At 35.7% G+C, this 23,678-nt stretch overlaps 1 protein-coding gene across 1 annotated transcript in view; it reads right to left on the bottom strand.

Moving 5' to 3' along the window:
• Window positions 1-23,678, bottom strand: part of LOC129218435 (atlastin-2-like) — a 240,086-nt gene that overhangs the window by 145,401 nt on the left and 71,007 nt on the right. Inside the window, exon 2 of the mRNA XM_054852699.1 lies at window positions 14,152-14,239. Within this exon, the coding sequence (XP_054708674.1) occupies window positions 14,152-14,164 (13 nt within the window). The 5' untranslated portion in view covers window positions 14,165-14,239. The remainder of the gene's footprint in view (window positions 1-14,151; window positions 14,240-23,678) is intronic.

Genomic DNA, 23,678 nt, shown 5'->3' with positions numbered 1-23,678 from the left:
AAAATCAAGGGACGGGACGTCGTTCAACGGTCAAGTGAAAACAATAAGCAATTCGTGATTGCTCAAAAAAAAAAGCAATGTGAACATTGCGTCATGGGTAAATTTTGCGCCTAAATAGGGGGTCTAGGGGTTACACCCTGGAAAGTTTTCTGAATAGTAGCTCTGAAAACGCTATTTTAGACAATCTTTGATAATTTGATGATGGAATAGAAGGAATGTTAAGGGGATCTTAGTTTGGAATTTTTCGAACTTGAGGCTCAAAACAAAATTTTAAACGATTCAAAATTTTAATTCTGTACTCAAAATTTGAAAAAGAGAAGGGAAGAAGAGGTTGTCAAAGCGTCTAGAGAGGAAAATTTTCCAAAAAAAAAAAAAATGCAGTTGTTAGCAATCTTTGTCTTTTTTTTATTTATTTCTAATGGGACTGTGTTAGAGGCCTTGACTTTTGTAGACCTAGTGCGATCTCCCGATGTAGCATCCGTATCAGATGGAGGTACCTGGGTTCTTACAATTCGAAACTGAGCTGGGAATTTTAATTTTCCCGAGAGTACTTCAAGCCAAACGAATAATCGAAGGATCTTTCACATGCCGCAAAATCATACGACCCGGGCGCTGTCTATTTTATTCATCTTGAAAATCCATCGATTAAAGCCAGGTTTGAACCTTTGTCTTCTGGCGTAAGATGCCAACGCCTAACCATTACACCACGCGGTCGGCAGGCAACACTTGTTAAAGTAAGGGAACGGAATGGGATCTGGGATCATCCCCCATACATTTTTCGTCCAAAATACGTAATTGCAAGTAGTGTAAGAGAAGGAATGGGATTGGAGAAATCTTCATTAGTAAATTGTCAGAAGTTTTAATTTCCAAAATCGCAGTTTTAGACGATCTTCGGGATGTTAGGATGAGGAGAATTTAGTGCCTCTCCCCTCGGAATTTTTCGAAATTGAAATCGTTTAAACAAAAGTCGACCTTTAAAGGTGGAAAGGGAAGGTTGTAAAAACTTCCGTTAAAACTTTTCAAAATTGAAATTATAATTACGCAAATTGTAAGCAATCTTTGATGACGTTAGGGTAAGGGGTAAGATTTGCGGAGACTTCCTCGGAAAATTTTCAAAATTAAAGTTTCGAAAACAACTTTAGACAATCTTTGATGATGTTATAGGGATCAGGTTTTAGGGTTCTAGAGTTTCACCTAACCCTGGGAACTCTTTCAGAATACAGTCCTAAAACCGGAAATATTAAAACTTCTAATTTTCACCCTTACCTTGCATTTTAACATGTTTGAATTCAAACGCTTACAGCCCCAGAAGTATATTTTATTGATTTGGACGGAGGTGTTTTTATTTATTATTTTATTTTATTTTTGACTTTTGTGTGAAAATTATGGTCATTTTTCTACTATGTTTCATTTTAAATATCGTGTCTCATTAATCTCCCGCAGAGTACTTGTTTTAACCTTCGTTTTTTCCCTTCAACCATTTAACAACTTCTAGTGCGACTTTTCATATCAATCGTTTAAATCTCACTTCTCTCTATCTCTCTCTACTTTTATTTATCTGTTTGAACCATATTTTAACGGCATATACATTTTTCAGCATTCAGCTTTGAGATTTTCATGGTAAGAAAAAAATGAAAGTAAGAAAAACAGAAACAGAAAAACATCAGCACCCCAGACACTATCTTGTTTATTTATAAATTTATACATTTTTTAGTCTAAAGCGTGCCATGAGTTTCCAAATTGCACTGAATACTGTAAGAGCATTTTTTTCGCGAGGCTTTAATTTTCGCAACCCCGTCATAATAAAAAATTTTAAACCTTGTAAAAAATCTTTTTACGTCGGATTTTTCAATTTTCGCTTCTGTTTGCAAAAAAAAAACCGCGAAATTTTGTTTTCCGATGGGAAGTCACTGTAATCTTCCAAAAATTTCATAATTCGGGACATTTTGCCTGATGATTCTGAAAATTTGGAGACATAATCTTTACTAATAATAAAGCTGAAAGTCTCTCTGTCTGGATATCCGGAGGATGTCTGGATCTCTGTGACGCGCAAAGCGCCTAGACCATTCGGCCGATTTTCATGAAATTTGGCACAAAGTTAGTTTGTAGCATGGAGGTGTGCACCTCATAGCGATTTTTCGAAAATTCGATGTGGTCTTTATCTATTCCAATTTTAAGAACAAAAATATCATAAGATAGACGAGTAAATTTCGAAATTATCATAACGTGGAACCGTAACATGGACACAAGCCAATTGGCGAGATGCTAAATTATAACGTGGAACCGGTAACATGGGTGCAAGCCAAGTGGCGAGAAAATTCACCATACATTATACAGGCGAACCAAAAGACCTTTTAATTTCTCTATTACAGGCAAAGCCGTGCGGGTACCACTAGTTGAAATAATAAAATGCCTAAATGTAATTATTTACTAAAGATGTAAGCACATGTGTGAATATCCATAATTTATCATTCTGCAAAGTTTAGAGCTCCGTTCGGCAGAAAAGTTCTCTCCTCTTAAAAATTTAAGTTCGAGGCGCCCCTGCTGGTGTTGATCCTACTTATGACAAAATGATTTTAAAGTCTCTGTAATTAGTATAAAAGAACTAACACCTTTTACTTCAAGCTTGTGCAGACTACGGTTATAGAATAGATAAAGGGATATCGCGATGCGCCCTTTTCATTTGTAAATGGTGCCAGTATTTTTTCCAGAGAATTTTTTTTTTTTTTTCAGCAGCTCAGTTGCAAATATTTTTCATATTTTAATTTGGCAATTTTGCGCCCCTCAAAAATCTTTACTCCGTGCCGGGGCACGGACTGACGGAGTATTAGTCCGGCCTTGGATGCATGCTAGACAATGTTTTTTTTTTCCAACGTCTTGTGCACTTTATAAAGTTATTTTTTAATCTTGTTATGGTGTTTTTTACTTGCACCAAATCAGTGCACCATCAAGCCTGGTACTATTATCTGACAGCATATTGCACCCAGGTAAGAAAAAAGTGACAGAATACAAAAATGTTCAATTCCTACAAAGCAACAACTAAAAACCTAATGAATACATTGCATTATTAGTACCCACAATTAATAAATAATACAGTAGAAGACCGTTATAATGCACACCTTGGGACCAGAGCTTTTGTGTTATACAGGTTTTGGCATTATATAGGTCAATTCAAATTTTGAAACTAATATTCAGAATATATCTATATATTAGCATTTCAGAATGAGTTCTATCTGCAATGAGTCCTAAAGCACTAATTATAAACCATTAGTCATTCACAAATAAATATGTTTCACAATCAAAAGAAAGTGAATTATTCTGCACTTTTGCTAGCTCCATGGTTAACATAACAGCTGCATTTTCAAGAGCCATCTGGTATTTTCTTTTCTCTGTGAATACTAATTTTTATTTAAAAGCTTTGAATTAAGATGAAAAGATGAAAAACAGTTTCAAAATTGAATTTACCTAACAATATTTATGTTTGCAAGACAAACCAGAGAGATTTTTTTTCTTCAAAACCTATTGTTTATCCTTTTGAAAAGTAGTGCGGTTTATAGACAATTGCGTTATACAGGTCGGCCTTATAAAGGTATTCTACTGTACTCCTAATGTTTCAGCTCTGAGCCTAATGCTTATTGCTTTTAAAAACCAGAATTTTCACCTTCAAGTTATGGAGTTCTTTGAGCACTATTTCGTGACATCTTGGGATACAATGATGTAAGATCATGCCTATGTGATTGAGCCACTTTCTGCTTCGACAAAACCCTGCAGTCTGTCATCATGTTAATATGACTGTTTGATAGACTTACAGTAAAACTCCGATATAACTCCACTGTCAAATCCCATCTTTTGGTGACGTTATATCGATTTTGGCAATATATCGAAATATAAAGTGTAAGATTACAAATAATGCTAAGAAATGTGATAAAATTAAAGCATGATTTTACCTCTTTAAGTTAAAAAAATTAATAGATTTCAGGCTCCAACATTAATTAGTTTATCTAAACTACCTGTTTTCTGGTCCAAAATATTAATATTTTTTAGTTTCAGTTTGACTTTTTTTTTTCTCAAAAAAGATAGCTCTGTTCTTTTCTAATGCAAGAAGGCTGTTCAACATTTTTCTATCAGTCGCATATTCCTTTAAGAATTTTGCTAGTTTCTAAATGCGACATTCGTTTTATAGTTTCTGACTTAAAATTCCCTTCTACATTTTCAAGTTCTCCTTCAGATGAATCGGAATCGCTAACTTAATAATTTCCTCGAGAGCCATATTTTCAAAAGCTGAAACTGATTTTTTGGCATCAATGTATTTATTTACTGTGGAAGATTTTGCAAAACAATCTCTTTGTTGATGTTATTCTGAATCTCTCATTTCAACATTACTCTGCACTCTGTTTTTCACCTTTAACTAAATCCCCATATCTCCAGCTATTGACAAGTTCCTGGTGTAATTTCATCCCATAAACCCACTTAGCTAAAAGGGTTGTAAAGGTTGTGTAAAATTTAAGCCCTGGTGTAAAAAATGCAGGCACATGTTAACAAAGCCCCACTTTCCTATTCAACCACTGATAGTGTTTTTCGGTAGAGAGTAGACCACAAGTTTATTGCAAACGAGCTCTCCACAAAGCGTTTTTGCCTGGAAACATTTTGGTGTACTCTACTTTTGAATAACTTGGATGGGAGTGCTTATTACACTATAGATACAGAAGAGAATAATCAGTATTTGGGGCATTCCACGGTATTTTGGACATTATGTAGAGTCCGTAACGTGACGTTTTTGCCATAACTTTTTAATTTACCGTTTGATTTGCAAATTATTTTAATTTGAGCTGGTGTGTTGGTAGGAAAAGATCAAAATAAAATAATATGCTAATTAAACAGTAAATTAAAAAGTTATGGCAAAAAAGGTCACGTTACGGACTCTACATAAATGTCAAAAATACCTTGGAATGCCCCATTTGTAATTAAATAATTGTCAACTTACTGTAAACATCAGAAATTTTTTTGAAAAAGCATTTTTTTGGAGCATGGTATTGGTCTGCGTCATAACAAGCGACACAATTATGGTGGCATAATAGGATTGGTGCTTTAAAGGGTGGGCCTTAAGTCAGGGTTTGACTGTAAATTCAAGACTGCTTCCTCAATCAGGATCCTTCCACAATTTTGGTCAATGGGAATACAAAAAATATCAATTGCTCCGTTTCTAGAGCAAAGCATGTTTTTCTATTTGCCACAACCTACCAAATTTGAATTTAAAACCTATGCAGCAGCTAAGAGGTGTTTTACATCATTATTTATAATGAATCATGTTAGTCAAGATTTAATTTACTACACAAGCCTTAAAGTTTAGTCTTAAAACTTTTTTGACGAGAAGTAAACAAATCTTCAGAAATTTCAACTTCATTCGTTCAAGGAGAATCAGCGCTTCAAACCAATAGGATCGTTCGCAAGGCAGAAAATTTTCTTAAAACATCTCTGACTGTGCAACGACCCAAATAGTTTGAAACGAAATAAAAATGCATGCAATTTAGCTTTCGAAACAATTGACAGCATGAAATCACGTGGCTAAATATCTCAAAGTCAAAAAATATTTCACCTTAAATTCAGCACCATATGTATCAGCACACGCGATGTAGATTCATTAAAACGAAAAAAAGTCAAAGATATTTACAGAATTGTGAGCGAAACTATATAATTTTCTCATATCTCAATAGAATAGCGACCGAAACAAAATAATCATACGTGAAATAAATATAAGAACAAAAAAAAACTTAGCGAAGTAGTAACGGTCCAGTTTCACTTCATTGACTTGTAAACAAGCATGGAACAGCGGTTACAGGGTTACAAGCTCCTTTTAGTAAAATCGAGTCGTCAGAAGAAGGCATCTACTACTGTAATCACGAAGAATAAATTTGAAAAATAAACGTAATAATACAAAATGCATGAAAATGACTTTTATCATTTCATGAACGCCGCCATTAAAAATCATAAATATCATGTGACAGATCACGTGACAGCTGGGCACCCTTTTTAAAGGAGCCAAAAGAACCGCAAGGACATCTCCAAGCCTCCGTTTTCACCCGGATGCACCTTGCTTTCACCCCAGGGTGCCAAAGGACCTTTCAACGGCTCCTGTAGTTCTAACAGTGTAGCATCACACCATCTCTTTGTTTATTTCAAGACTGCCTACGAATCAGTTAACAGAAAACTACTAATTGAAGTTATGCGAGGATTTGCAATACCTGAAAAACTTTTAGGCAACTATTACTCTTACTGAAACTAAACTTACAGTTAAAGTTAAGAATAATCTCTCCGAGCGCATTGCTGTTTCAAATGGGCTCAGACAAGGAGATGTATTGACCAGCTAGCTCTTTAATCTTGCCCTCGAAAAAATTGTGAAAGATTCCAACATTAATATTTAACAAGTCTGTTCAGATTTTTGCGTTCGCTGACGATATTGACATTATCGCATGCACTCCCGCGTGTCCCTTAGAGAGGTTTTTACATCTCTTAAGGTTGCAGTCAACAAAATGCATCTAGCAATCAATCAAAACAGAAATAAACATATGCCCTGAGGCAATCACGGCAACCTTTATTTTGAAATTGAGGATTACAAATTTGAATTTTTTAGTAACTTTAAATATTTAAGATCAAAAGTTAATACTCTCAAAATGACATAATGCCTGAGATCCGTAGTAGCTGCTAACCGATGTTTTTTCGGTTTTAAAATTACTTGAAGTCTAACTCCATCAGCAGAAAAGAGAAGATCCTACTTTACAAATGCTTAATCAGACCCATTCTTAGCTACTCTGAGGAGACTTGGGCAATGACAGAATAAGTTCAAGATATCATTTCTGTTTTTGAAAGAGAAAAAGTTGAGAAGCGTGTTAAGCGGTCTAAATTGCGACAATATCTGGAGAAGAATCAACTCTGAAGTTTACAAATCATTTAAAGAACCATATAGTCAAATACAACACTATTTGGAGAAGAAAATAGGCAGAACATCTGTTGGGAGACTCCTCGATTTCATTCTGACCATTTTTTATCTGCGAGATTGAACACATAGGTACAAGAACTAACTCAATGCGTTTACATACGGACTTTATTGATGTTTGCCATCCACACTACAACGCGCAGAGTTGCGCTTCCAGTGAAACAAAAAAGCAGTCGACTACCTGTCAACAGAAGGTATTATTTTATCTGGCGCCACCTGCCAGATAAATTTCTTTACATCAAAATTTACATAAATGACGATAAATAAAGAATTGAATAATTAAAAAATAGAAAACAGTTCAAAGTTCTTTTGTGATCAGTTTCACAACACTCCCACCTTTTTGATTTGCTTGAATCAAAAATTAAATAATGCTATTTTTAAAACAGGAGCACACTTCTAACGGGTACAATTTTCGTACAGGACGGGTCAATGTACCATTTTGGGTTTTTACTTTAACAACTCTTACCCTTCCATCTCTTCCAGTATACAGTTCTTGAATACGCGCGATTGGCCAGTTAATTCGTTTGAGATTTTCGCTTCCAACCAATACAATGTCCCCTAATTTCAGCTCACAGTGAGTTTGTCCATGTCTCTGCACTAGTTGTCCGAGATACTCCTTGCGGAAACGACTTCGAAGTTGTTCCCGCAACTCTTGGCAAAAGCGTTGGCGTACTAAAAGTTTATCTCGGTCTAACAGGTCCAAATCTGGGGTACCTGAAAATTTAATGTCCTGTATAAACATAGAAGGTGTTAAAGGCGTTAAATCCTCCGTGTCGTTCGAGACATATGTTAGAGGACGACAGTTCATTACCGACTCCACGTCACATAGGAGAGTAAGTAATTCCTCATAGGTTACGGATGCTTGTCCCAAAACTCGCACTAATAATTCCTTAGTGGTACGAACTAGACGCTCCCACCATCCGCCCCACCACGCAGCTGTGGGCGGAATAAAATTCCAAGTGATGGGGCTTAACGTTTCCAGCGATATCACCTTTTTCCAATCTATTTTTCTCAGCAATCTTGACGCTCCAACAAAATTAGTCCCATTGTCGGTGTACACAACAGACGGACGACCTCTTCGGGCTATGAAACGCCGAAGCGCTTGTATGAAGGTCTCTGTGCTTATGGATGACACCAACTCTAAATGTACGCATCGGTATACCGCACACGTAAACAATACTATCCAAGTCTTAGTTTTATTCCGGAGAATAAGCGGACCGCATAAATCTATTCCGGTGACTTCAAAGGCGAAAGCATCACGAACTCTGTCCAATGGTAACTGAATGGATCCAGTAGTTGGAGGTTTTGCAGCAAATCTTTTACATCGAACACAGTTCTTAACAATTGATCGGATTGTGCGCCTAGCACCTATTATCCAAAATTCTTCTCTCATTATAACAGTCAATGCTTGAGTTCCAGCATGTGAATATTTCAAGTGATAGTCTCTCACTAAACAGTTCACTATGTAGTGCTTCGATGGCAACAAAATAGGATACCGGAATTCATAGGAATCTTCTCTTTCGACGATTCGTGTTCTTACTCTTCTTAAACCACTTTGATCTCTTATGGTCAAAATGCCGCCAATAGAGTCTCCCATTTCCGGAAAACTTTCCGTCTGAACAAGAGCAAGAAGCGCGATTTTAGATTCTTTTATTTCGGAATCTAGCAAGAAAGGTTCTCGAATTACCGTTATTTTTTGACAATTTTTAATGAATCTTTTTACCCAACTTAAAACTCGTATCATTTTTGAAAATTTAGAAAACTTCTCGTACCATTTAACTCTATCACTTTCTACTACGGCACTAAGATTTAAACATATGCCTTTCTTGCGTTCTGCAAAAACTAAAGTTTCACTTGCTTTAACCTCAGATTTTGGCCAATTATCTTTAGGACTTTTAAGCCAAACAGGCCCACTCCACCAATCTGATTTAGAAAACTAAAGAGGCAAACAACCGCGTGAAGGTAAATCTGCGAAGTTTAAATGACTTGAAATATGTGACCACTGATTTGTATTTGTAACTGAGCAAATTTCCCTTTCACTCTCGGACCTCAGAAAAATTACCGTTGCATATGCATGCTGGCTAGCATCACAAAATATATGAAGTGACCTTGGATCTCCGAACCCTATACGTCGCGGTATTCGCAAATCATTCAGAATTTTCAGTTGATTATACCATTTTAAAAATTTGTTTCTAGTAATACCGGGTAAAGGGGCATCCCAGTCCACTTTCATCTCCCAAATTTCCTGTAGTAACAACTTCGCTTGCAATAAAACAGGTGTCAAAAATCCCAAAGGATCAAAAATTGATTGCGTTAAAGACAAAACCTCCCTTTTAGTCACTTTCTCTGAAACCGCTACGTTCTCAATTTTTACGTGAAGATTATCTAACTTTCTGTCTCACATAATTCCTAAAACTAGAACGGGATTCTCTGCCGGGGAATCTGCGCTCAAATATTCTGGCGCCAATTCAATATCTTTCTCTACTGGACCATATGTCCACATTCGCAAGTCCATTCGAGCTTCAGCTAAAATTTCAGTAGAGGATTTTACAAAATCCACGAGATCCTTTTCATTATCTACTGAAGTCACGCAATTATCAATGTAAAATGCTCTGTCTAATTTTCGTGCAATATCATTTTGGTCAGGCGGTACTTTCGACAAATGGAAGGAAATAACCGCCCCCAGTAAAAATGGGCTCGGCCGTACCCCGAACACGACTCTTGTGTGACGAAGAACCTTCAACTTGCCTTTCTCCCACCATAAAAATCTCAAAAAGTCCCTATCTTCTTTCCTCAACTCAATCTGCAAAAATGCACGCCGAATATCGGACGTAACACCAATACTTTTCTCTCTAAAACCCAACAAAATAGATGGAATTTCTTCGATTAAATTTGGGCCTTTAACCAAACAATCATTAAGGGATGGTGATCTATTAACTTTGCATGACGCGTCAAAATCGGGTCTTATCTTAGTCGTAACACTACTAGGTTTAAAGACTGGGTGATGAGGTAAATAATGTCCTTTAAAATGCAATTCATTATTTGGTACCGCTTCGATTACACCCTCTTCTAACCACTGTTTAAAAATGTTATCATATTCCTCATATTTTCTCAAAGATTTAAGTCTATGGGTGACATTGAACAATCTCTTTTCGGCTATATGACGATTTGAGGGCAATTCTACATTGCATCCAAGCCAAGGTAATCCCACACTATAACGACCGTCCTCGTTTCTCGAGAGAGAATTCAAAAATTGCTCACGTGCTATTTTTTCCTCTAAAGAATTATTTAAATTGAGATTAGCATCCAAAATTCCGATGGTTTCTAAGCTCCAAAGATCGGAAATCTTGAAATCCTGTATTGCTAAATTCGTACAAAAGGCAGAAGCATTTTTCCCTTTATGAAAATCATCTGATACACCGCAAACTGTCCAGCCCAATTTTGTACAAATAGCGGTTAAACCTCCTTTCAATTGCTTAACTCGCGCGGTAAAAATTTTCCCGTAAATGTCACTACCTATGAGCATTTCTATTTTAGGACAATTTTCACCTAAATCCGACAACCAAATCCGATTTCGCTTTAATTCTTTCAATATCGGGCCCTTTGGTACCCGAGGTATATCCCCACAAATTACCTTCTGATCCAAGAATTCAAATTCTAAATTTGGATACCTATACGAGCTGACCGAGCACAATTTTGCTCTGTATTTGTTATGCAACTTTGGTTCAGTTTTAGTACCCCCAAATAAAGTAAGAGCTACATTTTCTTTTGACACAACGGGTAATTCTAGCTCTGTGGCCAATGATTCCAAAATGTATGATTTTTGGAAACCACAATCTAAAAGGGCTCTTATTTCTTTACACTCCTTAACTCCCGCTACTCTTACCCACAAAGTCATTAGAGCTACCTCCGGGGTACAAGTTTGCCCGACTGTGGTTGTATGCAATATTTCAGCTACCGTCTTTTCCTCTATTGGCTGAATTGGTTTATTCAACTCTGGGCATAAAATATTTAAATGCGCTTTACCGCAAGAAAAACACTTAATAAACTGTTTACAAAATTTTGCTATATGATTTGGCTCTAAACATTTTAGACAACATTTCTTTTCTTTAACTTTAGCTATCCTTTCATTAAGAGATAATGCACGTGCCCCATAATAATTTTTACAATCATGCATTTTATCACAAAAAAGACAAGCCCGATCCTTAGTGCTAAGAAAACTTGAAGCAGTGGAAATGTGAGCTTGTTTCTGAAACTTAAATTTTCCTTTCAACTCACGATTTCCGTCTTTATGACTAAAATTATCTAACCCACTGCGAGCCAGTTTTAGCCTCTCTCCACCCTCCACTTCAGCTTTCAAAAATTTCATTAAATTGGAAAGGCGAGAAACATCAACCCCTTCAGGCTCGTTAAAGAGCGAACTTCTTTGCCACGCTTTCAAAACATCCTCGGTAAGACATGATTCCACCATCGGAAACAACCAAGCTGTATTTTCGTGCGACTTTAAACCTAAAGATTCCAAGGCTCTCAAATGAGCTTCAATTTTATCATAGAGTTTATCGAGTGATAATTTATCCTTACTATTTGCTTTAACATTAGAAACAATTAACTTAATCAACTCTCTGACATATACTTCTACTAATAGTTCCGGTTTTCCGAAACGTTCTTTCAAAGCTGAAACAGCTTTATCATAATTCTCGGAAGTAACTGGATAACTTTCAATAAACTCTCTAGCTCGAGAACCGAATTTCATACACTGAATTAAATAGGCAAATTTGTCACTCTCATACAAATCAGGGTCACTGTGAATTTTTTCAAATTGGGACCAGAACGGCAACCAATTTATAAATTCCCCGTCAAACTTTTTTAATTCAATTTTCGGAAGTCTATATTGTTTAATCCTATTCAAGGAAATGTCAGCACTATCGGCTGACCTCGATTCTAATTTAACTTGTTCAGGATTTTGAAATTTCTCATTTACTTGCCGAGACAAAGTTATGAATTCATCAGAATACATTTCACACTGTTCTATTTCTTTATTAACATCTTCCTCTAAAGTATTCTCATCAGAAACCAACAAATCAAGAATTTGATTGTCAAGTGTTTTAAGTTCTAACTGTACGTTTGTTAACTTAGTAAGTTTATCTCTTACTACATCTGAGGAAAATTCTTCCTCACTTAACTCTACTTTTACGACATTCGCAGTTTTCGTAAAAGAAGTTCTTAAACCAGTACGTTTAACCCTCAATGCTTTTAATTTTAAAGATTCCATTTTTAGCATTCAAAGTTACGTTAATTTGCAAAACAATGTCGACATTACAGAATTACAAACTATTACAATTGCTAAAAATTTACTTTAAGAAACTTGAAAATTCCGAACATTTATCAAAATACAAAAGTATCGGAAAACATCGACAAATACTTAAACACTTCTAAAAATACCTCAAAATTCCTATAATCCTGTCGCGGACGCCACTAATTGTTAGGAGACTCCTCGATTTCATTCTGACCATTTTTTATCTGCGAGATTGAACACATAGGTACAAGAACTAACTCAATGCGTTTACATACGGACTTTATTGATGTTTGCCATCCACACTACAACGCGCAGAGTTGCGCTTCCAGTGAAACAAAAAAGCAGTCGACTACCTGTCAACAGAAGGTATTATTTTATCTGGCGCCACCTGCCAGATAAATTTCTTTACATCAAAATTTACATAAATGACGATAAATAAAGAATTGAATAATTAAAAAATAGAAAACAGTTCAAAGTTCTTTTGTGATCAGTTTCACAACAACATCTGTGCAGAATAGATGAAAGTCGTGCAACAAAAGTTTCTCAGTCAGACCATTCGCCACCCGAAAAAGATTAAGACCCACCTTAGGTGGCTCGACTGTTTTAAAAAGGGCTTCTAAATTTTGAAAGTAACAAACTGGATGTCTGGAATTCGAATCTTCGGAAGAACGAGGGTCCACTCGAGTTCCTCGGCTGTCAGGCCATTGAAGAAAAAGAATGAAATTCGAAAGATCATTTAAAATTTTATTAGATTGTGCAGATAGTATTTTGGAACTGTAAAAAAAAATGTATTTTGAATTTTTGCAAATGCAAAAAATAAATGAATAATAAAGCTACAATAGAACTAAAACTAAACAGCGACTTTTTGAGTGCAATCGGAATCCTTTGACTAAACTTAAGTGTTATATTCATCTCTAACGCACTCGATCTTGTTCGAGATAAAATGTGCCAATAAATTCTAAATACGTACCTGCCGAACAAGTGGATTTTGGTCAAGATCTTAATTAAGGTTACCTTGCGCCCCGAATTTTCTGGGACAGTTCCGAATTGTTAGCCCCTGTCCTGATTTTTTTTACAACTCTTATTTAGGTTAGGAACTTATAGCTTTTGTCTCAAAATGAATAGAAAAACAGTAGTGCTACTAACTAGTGGTAGATTGTGATAGACTAACTAGTGATAGTGCTGCAACAGTACTAGCATACTGAACAGTTTTTCAACTAGAAATATTATAAAGGGACAACTATAAGAGGTTACTTTGAAGAATATGCTAATCACTAACACAAGTTTTGATGCAAATCAGTTTTTTTTAGAACAAAAATGGAAAATATTTTAGCAATATTCATGCTTCAGAGCAATGCAATGCTATAAAGGTTACAAAATAATTAATTTTCTTAAAAATGAAAACTTCACTTTGATCAACTCTTTATTTATTAAGAGATATGTATGACGATAAAAAATAAACAAAATATTTTTTTTTATATCTATAAATATATTTCAATATGCTCGTAATAAAATAAATTTCGCTAAATATCCGTGAATGGATGTGAAAATATAGAAAAGTATTCTACTAAAAATGTAAAATTACTGGACAGTATTTTATTTCATGGCCGGGGTAGGGGGGGGGGGGGTAAGGAAGGTAACAACAACCTTGCCAAAGTTCCGATATATGACTGTTAACAATGCAACAGAAATACTTTAAACAGACAATGTTTACAAGATCAATTTAAATTACTTAAATATCTTCAAAGATACACCACGCAATATAGCATAGGCGTTCAATACAAATAAAACAAATCATAAGCACTAATTGAACAGTGTGTTGCAACACATACTACCTTTTACGCCGGATGTTAATACATACCTTCGAGATTCATGTTTTTTGATATAAAAGCTTTTCTTCAAAAGGATTGAGAAAGAAACGTCAGCTAAAGTCAGCTCATTCTGCCATCCTGCAAAATAGAAATTGCCGGGTTGAAGAGAGAGAAAAAATGAAACGGATTCAAACAAATAAATCTATTTGGCAAGCATGCCAGCAGTGGACTATTAATAGATGACGACAACGTGAAAAGAACCAAGGACTGAACTTAAAAATATCTGTTGGACAGTACTCATTACGCACGGAAATCACCAGACAGAGCAGGGAATACGTACAAAGAACACTCACCTTAATTGACAATGAAAAAGTAAAAAAGGAGAAAATAACACGAAGAAGTAAGAGAAAAAAAAAACTGCGAAAAGATTCTTTTTTCTGCATCGTTTGGGTCCATGCATAACCTGTAGACTATTTGAATAACTTCGCACTTCCAAATTTCTTCGCAACAGCAAACGTATTTTCCGCATCATAATTTTTATATATTTTTTACACCTTAACGAAATGATTATTTGTGTGTCTCTGATCGATAATGGGGGGAGGGGGGGTCTTAAAACTTTCCTCTTTCATTTATTTTTTGTTATTTAAAGTCTATTTAATTGCTTGTGCAGCACAGAGACGATCACTCAAAATTTAGTTTTGTATTAATAACTGCAGTTTTCATTGTTGTATCTATAAATACTAATAATATAACGCTGAAGAGTTTGTTGGTTTGAGCGCGCTAATCTCAGAAACTACTGGTTCGAATTGAAAAAGTATTTTTGTTTTGAATAGTCCATTTCTTGAGGGAGGCTATAGGCTATTTTTTTTTAAAATCAGATTGACCGAAGTATTTGTAATTGCAAATTAAATGATTGATTAATTGTTTAGTTCTATGAATTCCTAATAGATGGCGGAGTAAGTTTAGCTCTATGAGTTCTTAATAGACGGCGGGGTAAATTAACTCATCGAAAGGGCGCTGGGCGACAGTGTCGATAGCTTAGAAAAACTATGCCGCGCGGCTCGGACGCGTGGTCGGCTAAGCTGTGTTGTGGTCAGCAAACTGATTTTTGAATGCGTTTATTTTTTTTTTTTCGATATTCAGGTACATAATTTGATTTTGTAGGATTTTTCTATTTGGTTTTGTTTTCCTTATTTCTTCAACGTTTGTTTTTGTTCTTATAGTTGAAGATAGTAACTTATCTCAGTAAATAATTTGATTTGTCGTATTACTCAATTGTGATTGTTCTTTATAACGTTTTTATAATACACTGATGCAAGAAATTAAGAGAATTTTCAGATTTGGTCAATTATTTTCAGAACTACTGGACCGGTTTTAATGAAATTTGGTATGTATATACATTGAAACAATACAAAACAAATAACCATCTAAAATTTAAAATACACAAGCATGATCATAAATAACACTCATTAGAGTCGGATGGCATGAAACAGCGGTTGCTAAATTGAACAAAAAAATGGGTTAGTAGGGCGTATGGTCCCTTCTAACCGACGTATAGGCCTCGCAGTGTGACTCCATACTTGAAATAAAGCAGTTTATGGGATCCTTATGCAATTATTTCCACTCGTTCAACAACGCCGTTCTCAGACTACGGATGGTCCCCGGAGGGGTGTTGCGAGTTGGCATTGCCCTCCTGAGAGCGTTCCAGACATGCTCTATAGGATTGGAGTCTAGAGATCTACGTGGCCAATTTATAGAGTGAATATTTTCACCTTCTACAAATTTGTCGACCAGAAGAGCTGTATGTGGTCTTGTGTTAACATCCATTAAAATTAACTCGCGGATAACAGCGCCCCTCAAGAGGGGATCATAGGGCTCCAAGACCACATCCCTATTATTTCGCAACTCTCACAGAGCCTCTTTCAAAGACATGGAGGGGTGTACAGCCATCCCACATGATGTCAGCCCAGATCGTCAAACCTCCTCATCCATAATGGTCGATTTCGCGGATATTGGAAGTCAAATAGCGAGTCCCGTTTCAACTTAAACGACTATTCTTGTCCTACGTTTACATAGATAGAAGCAGGAACCTACCTACCCTCCAATATCGGCGAAATCGACCATTATCGTGGTGATGGTTTGACGATCTGGCCAGGCATCATGTTAGATGGCCGCACACCCCTCCATGTCTTTGAGAGAGGCTCTCTGACAATTGCGAGGTATAGGGATGTGGTCTTGGAGCTCTATGCTCACTTCTTGAGGGGCGCTCTTAGCTCCGAGTTAATTTTACTGGATGTTAACAGAAGGCCGCAGACAGCTCCTCTGGTCGACGAATTTTTGGAAGGGGAGGATATGCACTCGATGGATTGGCCAAGTAGATCTCTAGACTCCAACGCTATAGAAAATGTCTGGGACGCTCTCGGGAGGGCAATAGCAACTCGCAACACCTATATGGGGACCATCCATACCCTGAGAACGGCGTTGTGGAACGAGTGGAAATAATTGCTTAAGGATCCCATGAACTGCTTTATTTCAAGTATGGAGTCACACTGCGAGGCCTATACGTCGGTTAGAGGGAACCATACGCCCTACTAACCCATTTTTTTGTCCAATTTTGCAACCGCTGTTTCATGCCATCCGACTCTAACGAGTGTTATTTATGATGATGCATGTATATTTTAAATTTTCGGGGGTTAATTGTTTTGTATTGTTTCAATGTATGCACAAACAAAATTTCATTAAAATCGGTCCAGTAGTTCCGGAAATAATTGACCAAATCTGAAAATTCTCTTAAGTTCTTACATCAGAGTAAATTGTTTATTTGGCGATGGCGAAACATTTTAAATTGCAGAAACAAAACCGCTTCACCATGGCTCCCAACACATTTTAGCCATAGAAAAAGGTAAAAGAGGACCACTTTCAAGCCAAAAGGGGACTAAAGAGGACCTTGGGAGGACCATTCCCAGTTAAACCCAGGGAAGCACCAAAAGAAAAATTAGCTGTCTGCTGCTAAATCCGTAAAGATAATTCGTTAATTAACCATACTAATGATTTTCAATAATACAATTCCTTATCACCTTCGGTACAGCTGAACTTTTTATCCATTGAATTATATTATTTACAAACATTTGGATCGGGGGGTTACAAGCAAGCATGTAACTAACGACCTTACAGAGTAATTTTAGCTGAAAAATAAATTTTCTACTAATGAACTGGTGAAAACTGGCTGATTATAAATAATTAGCTAAATGACCGATGAATAAGTGCATATCTAGTTAAGACCTTTTAGATACGGTTTTTACAATAAACATTGTAGAACATAGTCATTTACAAAACTTTCACGTAACCAGTTCAAACAGAATTCATTTTGATACAAGGTACTGCAAGACAAGAAGATATAGTTTAGAGCCCCCCCCCCCCATGACGGAGTCCCCCCTCCCCCCCCCCCTCCGGAGCCCTTGTTTTTAACACATATTTTCAACCCTAATATGGTATAGTTTATATACATATGAGAATTTACGACCGAACACCCAACCCAGGAGGTAATTTCTGACTACGCTACTGCCTAAGCTCAAAAATATTAGAGGTTTGCAAATCATTTATTAGTATGCTAAGTATCGAAATCATTTCTTCATATGTATGTACAGTAAAACCTGTGAAGTTGACCACCCTTATAAGTTGACCTCTTTTTTCAAGCACGGAATTAGCCTCTATCATATAAATCAACCTCTGTAAGTTGACCACTAAAGTAGTGCACCGCGAGTGGTCAACTTACACTGTATTAGTAATCCTGCCAGCAAGGTATTGTGTCTGTCTTCACAAGTAGGTATATATAAAGATTACTAAGAAAGATAATATTTTATGGAAATTGCCACATCCAAAAATATGCAAATGCTGCTTAAGTGATAAATACACTGAACGTAAATCTGAGCCTGATTAACTGAATAACTTAATGTAATCAATTAATGTGCAAGTTCAGATTCATAGAGCTATATTTTCGAATTGAAAATACTCATTTTCAGTATTTTCAATAACAAATAAGGATACAAAGAAATAAAAAGTAATTTAGTTTTTAGTTTTTTTAAAAATAAAATAATATAATCTGAGGTAGCACATGTCAAAATAGCTTCCAGTTTTCAAAAATATTTAAATAATTCCAAGATGCAAAAAGATTGAAGTCTCGAACACGAGAATCAAATTTTCGCGAAGTACTGGCATGTGTTTTATAAAAATTAATTTATTTATTATTTACTAAAATTAAACATAAAATATGCTAGTCTAAGATAGCACATGTAAAAATAACATTCGATTGCCCAAAATATTAAAATAATTCCAAGATGCAAAAAGATTGAAATCTCAAACACAAGAAGCAATTTTTCGCGAAGTCCGAGTTTGTGCAATGTTACCACGGTTCCAAAAATAAGAAAGTTTACTATCCATTAAAATTAAACATAAAATAAGCAATACCATAGCTATAATAATATAAAATAAGCTATAAGTACCATGTAAGATGGCGTATGTGAAAATGACTTCCGATTGCCCAAAATGTCAAATATTTACAAGATGCAAAAAGATTGAAATCTCAAACACGACAAGCAATTTTCCGCGAAGTCCAAGTAAGTGCAATGATGCCAAGGTTCCAAAAATAAGAAAGTTTCTTATTTATTAAAATTAAACATAAAATAAGCTAATCTAAGGTGGTGTATGTCAAAATAACTTTTGATTGCCAAAAATAGCAAAATATTTACAAGGTGCAAAGAGATTGAAATCTCAAACTCCACAAGCAATTTTTGGCGAAGTCTGAGTAAGTTTGATGTTGCCATGGTTTCAAAAAAAAAAAGTACTTATTATCTATTGAAATTAAGCATAAAATAAGCTAATCTAAGGTATGTTAAAAAAACTTCTGATTTTCAAAAATATCAAAATATTAACAAGATGCAGAAAGATTGAACTCGAAAACGTCGTAAGAAGCTATTTTTCGCGATGCTGCATATCGAGACACCAAAGAAAACTTTCACATTTTTTCTAGCACTTGAAAATGAAATTTTTTTTTCAAGCACTTTTCAAGGGCGTACAAAGACGTCATAACTCCTCCCCCAAACCTCTACATTTGCTAGATTTCCTTGCTGCAACTGTTGAAGGAGGAATAATGATGTCAATCTGAAGCGAAATAATACGGGAAAGTCAGGTTGAACAGAAACAAGGCACCGCCGCCGCGTGTTCGGCCGTAACAAACATTAGCACACACTATCTTTTAACGTAATGAAAACTTTTAAAATCTGATTCTTAAGTAAAAAAATCATAAAAGCGGACTAAACGGACCAAAATGTTAAAAGGCGGTGGAAAGCGGACTTTACCCTTAAAAACGGACTTTGGCGGGAAAAGCGGACCATTTGGGAGCCCTGCTTCACTCGCTAAAGGGCAGGGTTACGGTAGCATGGTTGCTTGGCACGTTAAGCGATGAAATATACAGTTAAGATTTTTTTGAGTTTTAAGGCTTCTGTATATCTTTCTATATGTTGTGTCGAATAGTTTTACATTCCAAAGACACTTTAATAGGTTTTTTGAAAAGGTGTGTACGCATTTTAGTTGAAGAAAAATGATCATTTCACATCAGAACGAAGGGGGGTGGGATTTTTTTTTTAATTCAATGGACTTTATTTAAATTCTTATCACGGGCATAGCCGTACGGGTACTGCTAGCTTCTTCATATATTCAGAATCTAAAAGTTACTGTTATAACGTTATTTAATAATATATTCTGAAATAGTCTAAGCCAAGCTGGTGTGGATTTTGAGTGGGGAGTTTTGGTGAATATTGTCCTTATTTAAAAAGGAATTTTTTGGTGCTGTTTTTTAAATTCTAATGCTTTTTTTCCTCTTTGTTTTAGATGTACTGTAGATGCTATTTCGGATTTTTTCTTTATTCTGATTGTCGTTTTTGGTTCCTACTCAGATAGAGATTTTTAAAGCGACGGTTGACGTTATTGAAAAACTGGTACCCTTATTCTATCAAAGGTTTATAGAGACCGATTTCCTTATTCCAAAGAGGACTTTCGGGAAAGGATTTTTCTTTTTCTGAAGGAGTCATTTCACGTCAACTGATCTGACATGTCAAATAGGGTGGATCGAAAAAAAAACGAAATTTTGAATCTTAATTTGGAATACCTGCCAAAGCTGTGCTTGTGTAAGTACAACACACATGTAAAATATTATTAAGTTTGAACAACTCTTTGAGGGTCCTACCAAGGCTTGAATTTCTCCAAAAATAGAAAAAAAAGGTCATTTTTCCAAAATTTTTATGAAAATACTAGTGTTTAAAATTTTTGTAATAATACGGTTAAAATGCTTCCTTTGAACACTCTTTTTATGTACCTTCCCAATTATTTAGTCTTTGCCCCATTAAGTTCACACATAAGCCGTAAAATTTCGCGAAATTAACCAAAAACTGACTTTTTTTTAAGCTTTTTCGCACATTGCAATATTTTTTCTTTTAAAGTCCAGTTTTCTTTTTTACAACACCTGTACAGAATGCAGTTTTAAACGGAAGTGAAGTTAAACTTATTTACATTAACAGCCCAGAATCCAATAAAAAGAAATGCCTGCATTTCGAGTTCCATTCTACCTTTTCCATCTGCCGAGCCACATGTATTAAGTATAAATGTATTATTCATTTTACATTAGAAGTAAGCTATCAAAATGATTTAGTTGTATTAACTAAAAAAAAAACATAGAGAGAAGTGCATTGGTTACAAAGAATGTATATTTACTCACACACAGTCGCTCTGATATATGAACATCAATATTTCACAAAATGAGGGACTTGAAAAGTATCAGTTAGTTAAAGCCACATAAAATAGTCAGTTCGTCACATCCATTCATGAAACCTCTTTGAAATCATTTTTTTGATTCAAACGATGACATGAAACTTCGAGGTTTGATTTTTGCTCATATGAAGCCATCTTTTGCCGATTGACCAATCACAAACAAAGAAGCTTCTGTCGCCATATTAGCACAGCGTTCCACCACCTGCGTGTGACAGGGCAACAAAACGAACGCAAAATCGGCGTTGGTGCTTTTAATCTATTGTTGAATATTTTAATTAGATATGCTAGCTAAAATAGGAGAGGGGTGGCAGTTATTGCAGATTCTTGCCGGTCGAAACATCATAGTAGTCTGATCCATTAAAGTTAATCTTTGAATTATAGAATTCTCTTATTTCTTCATGAACAGAAGTCACTTGTATGAACTTCAAAATCTTCGCGAACCCAGTTCTCTGATGTACTTTCGTTCATCAGTGATCACTGTTAAGAGAATTTTTTCCGGTTGGCAAAAATAGGCATTTCGTTGAATGACAGGATCAATAATGTTTTCCGATTTTCACTTACGTAACGAGATGCTGTAATAACACTGATAAGGAACAGCAAAGTTTTCTTTCAATTCCAGAAGAAGAAAAATTTGAATTGGCTATGCCCCCGCCAACAGAGCCATCAACATCTTTTGGTGTTGATGTCAGTTCAAAAGTGGAACAAATGAGGCTTTATCTGCTAACGTTATCAACAGTGTGCTACCAGTACGGCTTTTCTGACAGATGTGCGATGTGCTGCAGCAATTGCTTCAGAAACATTACAGGATTTTGGTACTGTGTCAAATAATTATTGCTCTGAAGTCGTTGATAGGAATAAAATTCGAAGACAGCGAAAGAAGTGTCACAGGTGTCACAGACAAAGTAAGTGCTTCTCTTCAAAATCTGCAAACTGGAAGTCAAAAGTACATTTTTCGATAGCCGAAAAGACAAAACTATGACAAAACGAAATGGTTGGAAACAGATACTATAGAAGAACAATAAGCGAGGAATCCATTGTTAAAAAATCCAATTCTCTTTATTTGGGTCATGTGACGCCAACTTCTGGAACTGGAAAACATGTCGCGACAGCAATGTGATTTTTGAACTGAAAATTTGTTTAAGTCTTAAGGATCTTTTAGCTTTTGGCTGTGATGGCACGGCCACGAATACCAGAAAAAAGAACGGTGCAATTGCGGCCATAGAGAATAAAATTGGACATCCTGTCCCATAGTTAATCTGCGAACTGAAAGCGAGCAGCCTTTGCGTCACCTTTTCACATTACTTGATGGTGAAACTGCTGGTCCATGTGAATTTTCGCAGGACCAATAGGTAAATTGCTAGAGAGGTGCGACAATTTACCCCTGGTCCAGTTTGAAGCAATTACGCTCTTCGTCGTAGTGCTGGGCTGTTAATGTAATGAGGTATAATTTTATTTCCATTTAAAACTGCATTCTGCACAATCATTGCAAAAAAAAAAAAAAAGAAAAAATTGGACTTTAAAAGAAAAAATATTGCAATGTGCAAAAAAGTTTGAAAAAAGTCAGTTTTTGGAAATTTGACGAAATTTTAGGAATTTGTGTGCGAACCTAATACTGCAAAGAATGTAAATAATTTTGAAGATGCATGAAAAGCGTGTTAAAAGGAACCATTTTAATGGTATTAGAAAAAAAATTTTTGAACCTAGTTATTTTCATAATAATTTTGGAAAATTTTTTGGACCTTTTTTCCTATTTTTGGAGAAATTCAAACCTTGGTAGGACCCTCAAAGAGTTGTTCAAACTTGATAATATTTTACATGTGTATTGTTCTTACACATGCACAGCTTTTGGTAGGTATTCCAAATTAAGATTCGAAATTTCATTTTTTTCGATCCACCCTAATGTCAAATCCTTCCTACTCGACCATCTCCGAATTCGATGAAATTTTATAGAGGTGTCGAGGCCGTTGACATTAAACTATGCAAAGTTTCAACTTCCAGGATACAAATCTTGAAACTAGAAGCTCCATAAAAAGTGCTCCAAAATGAGGGATCAGTTTTGTTAGAAGAACTGCCATGTTTAGACTAAGGTTGCAGAAAATTTTATCATATTGGAAGCATGAAATTTTGAGAACTTAAAGTAAGTTTAGCTGCTAATACGTTCTAGTATTTTTGTGAGTTTGAACTCATTAGATTTTGTGCAGCACACATGTAAACTCGCAAAAAAGCGAGGAGGAAAAATTTTCTCCAGGATTTTAAGTTGTTGCAAACTCTGAGCAAAAATAACTCAAAGGCTTCCTAATTCTATCGTCAAAATACTTGTTTTTAATGGAGTACAGTTGTAGAGCGGTGTCGTCCAAATTCTTCCACACTTCTGGTATACCCCAGGGACTAGGGGGAGCAAACAATAGCGCTTATCGCAGTCGAAGAGCTCCAGCCATACCTCCTGTGGGGTTTGAGGGGTGAAAGAAGTTTGAAAATACCAAGCTCTTTTCCTGTTCTTTTCTCATTAAGTCCCACTCTTTTAAAAGTTTCTACTATTGAAAATGAAATTGGCGAATTCTTGGCGTCTTAAAGGGTTGCCCACTCTTAAGCAGGGGTGTGTGAAAAGAAAGGAGAGAGAGAGAGAGAAAAAAAAGCACGTGTGTTCAGTTTCTACGATTTCAAAATGACGGACGTATCATTTATTCAAACTAACCTATTTAAGACGATTTAAGATTTTAAATTTAAAACATATTTACTTGCTATCTATCCT

Source organism: Uloborus diversus, chromosome 3 (genome assembly GCF_026930045.1).
Source record: "Uloborus diversus isolate 005 chromosome 3, Udiv.v.3.1, whole genome shotgun sequence".
NCBI classification, from domain to species: domain Eukaryota; kingdom Metazoa; phylum Arthropoda; class Arachnida; order Araneae; family Uloboridae; genus Uloborus; species Uloborus diversus.
This window is presented reverse-complemented; position numbering and strand designations above follow the sequence as displayed.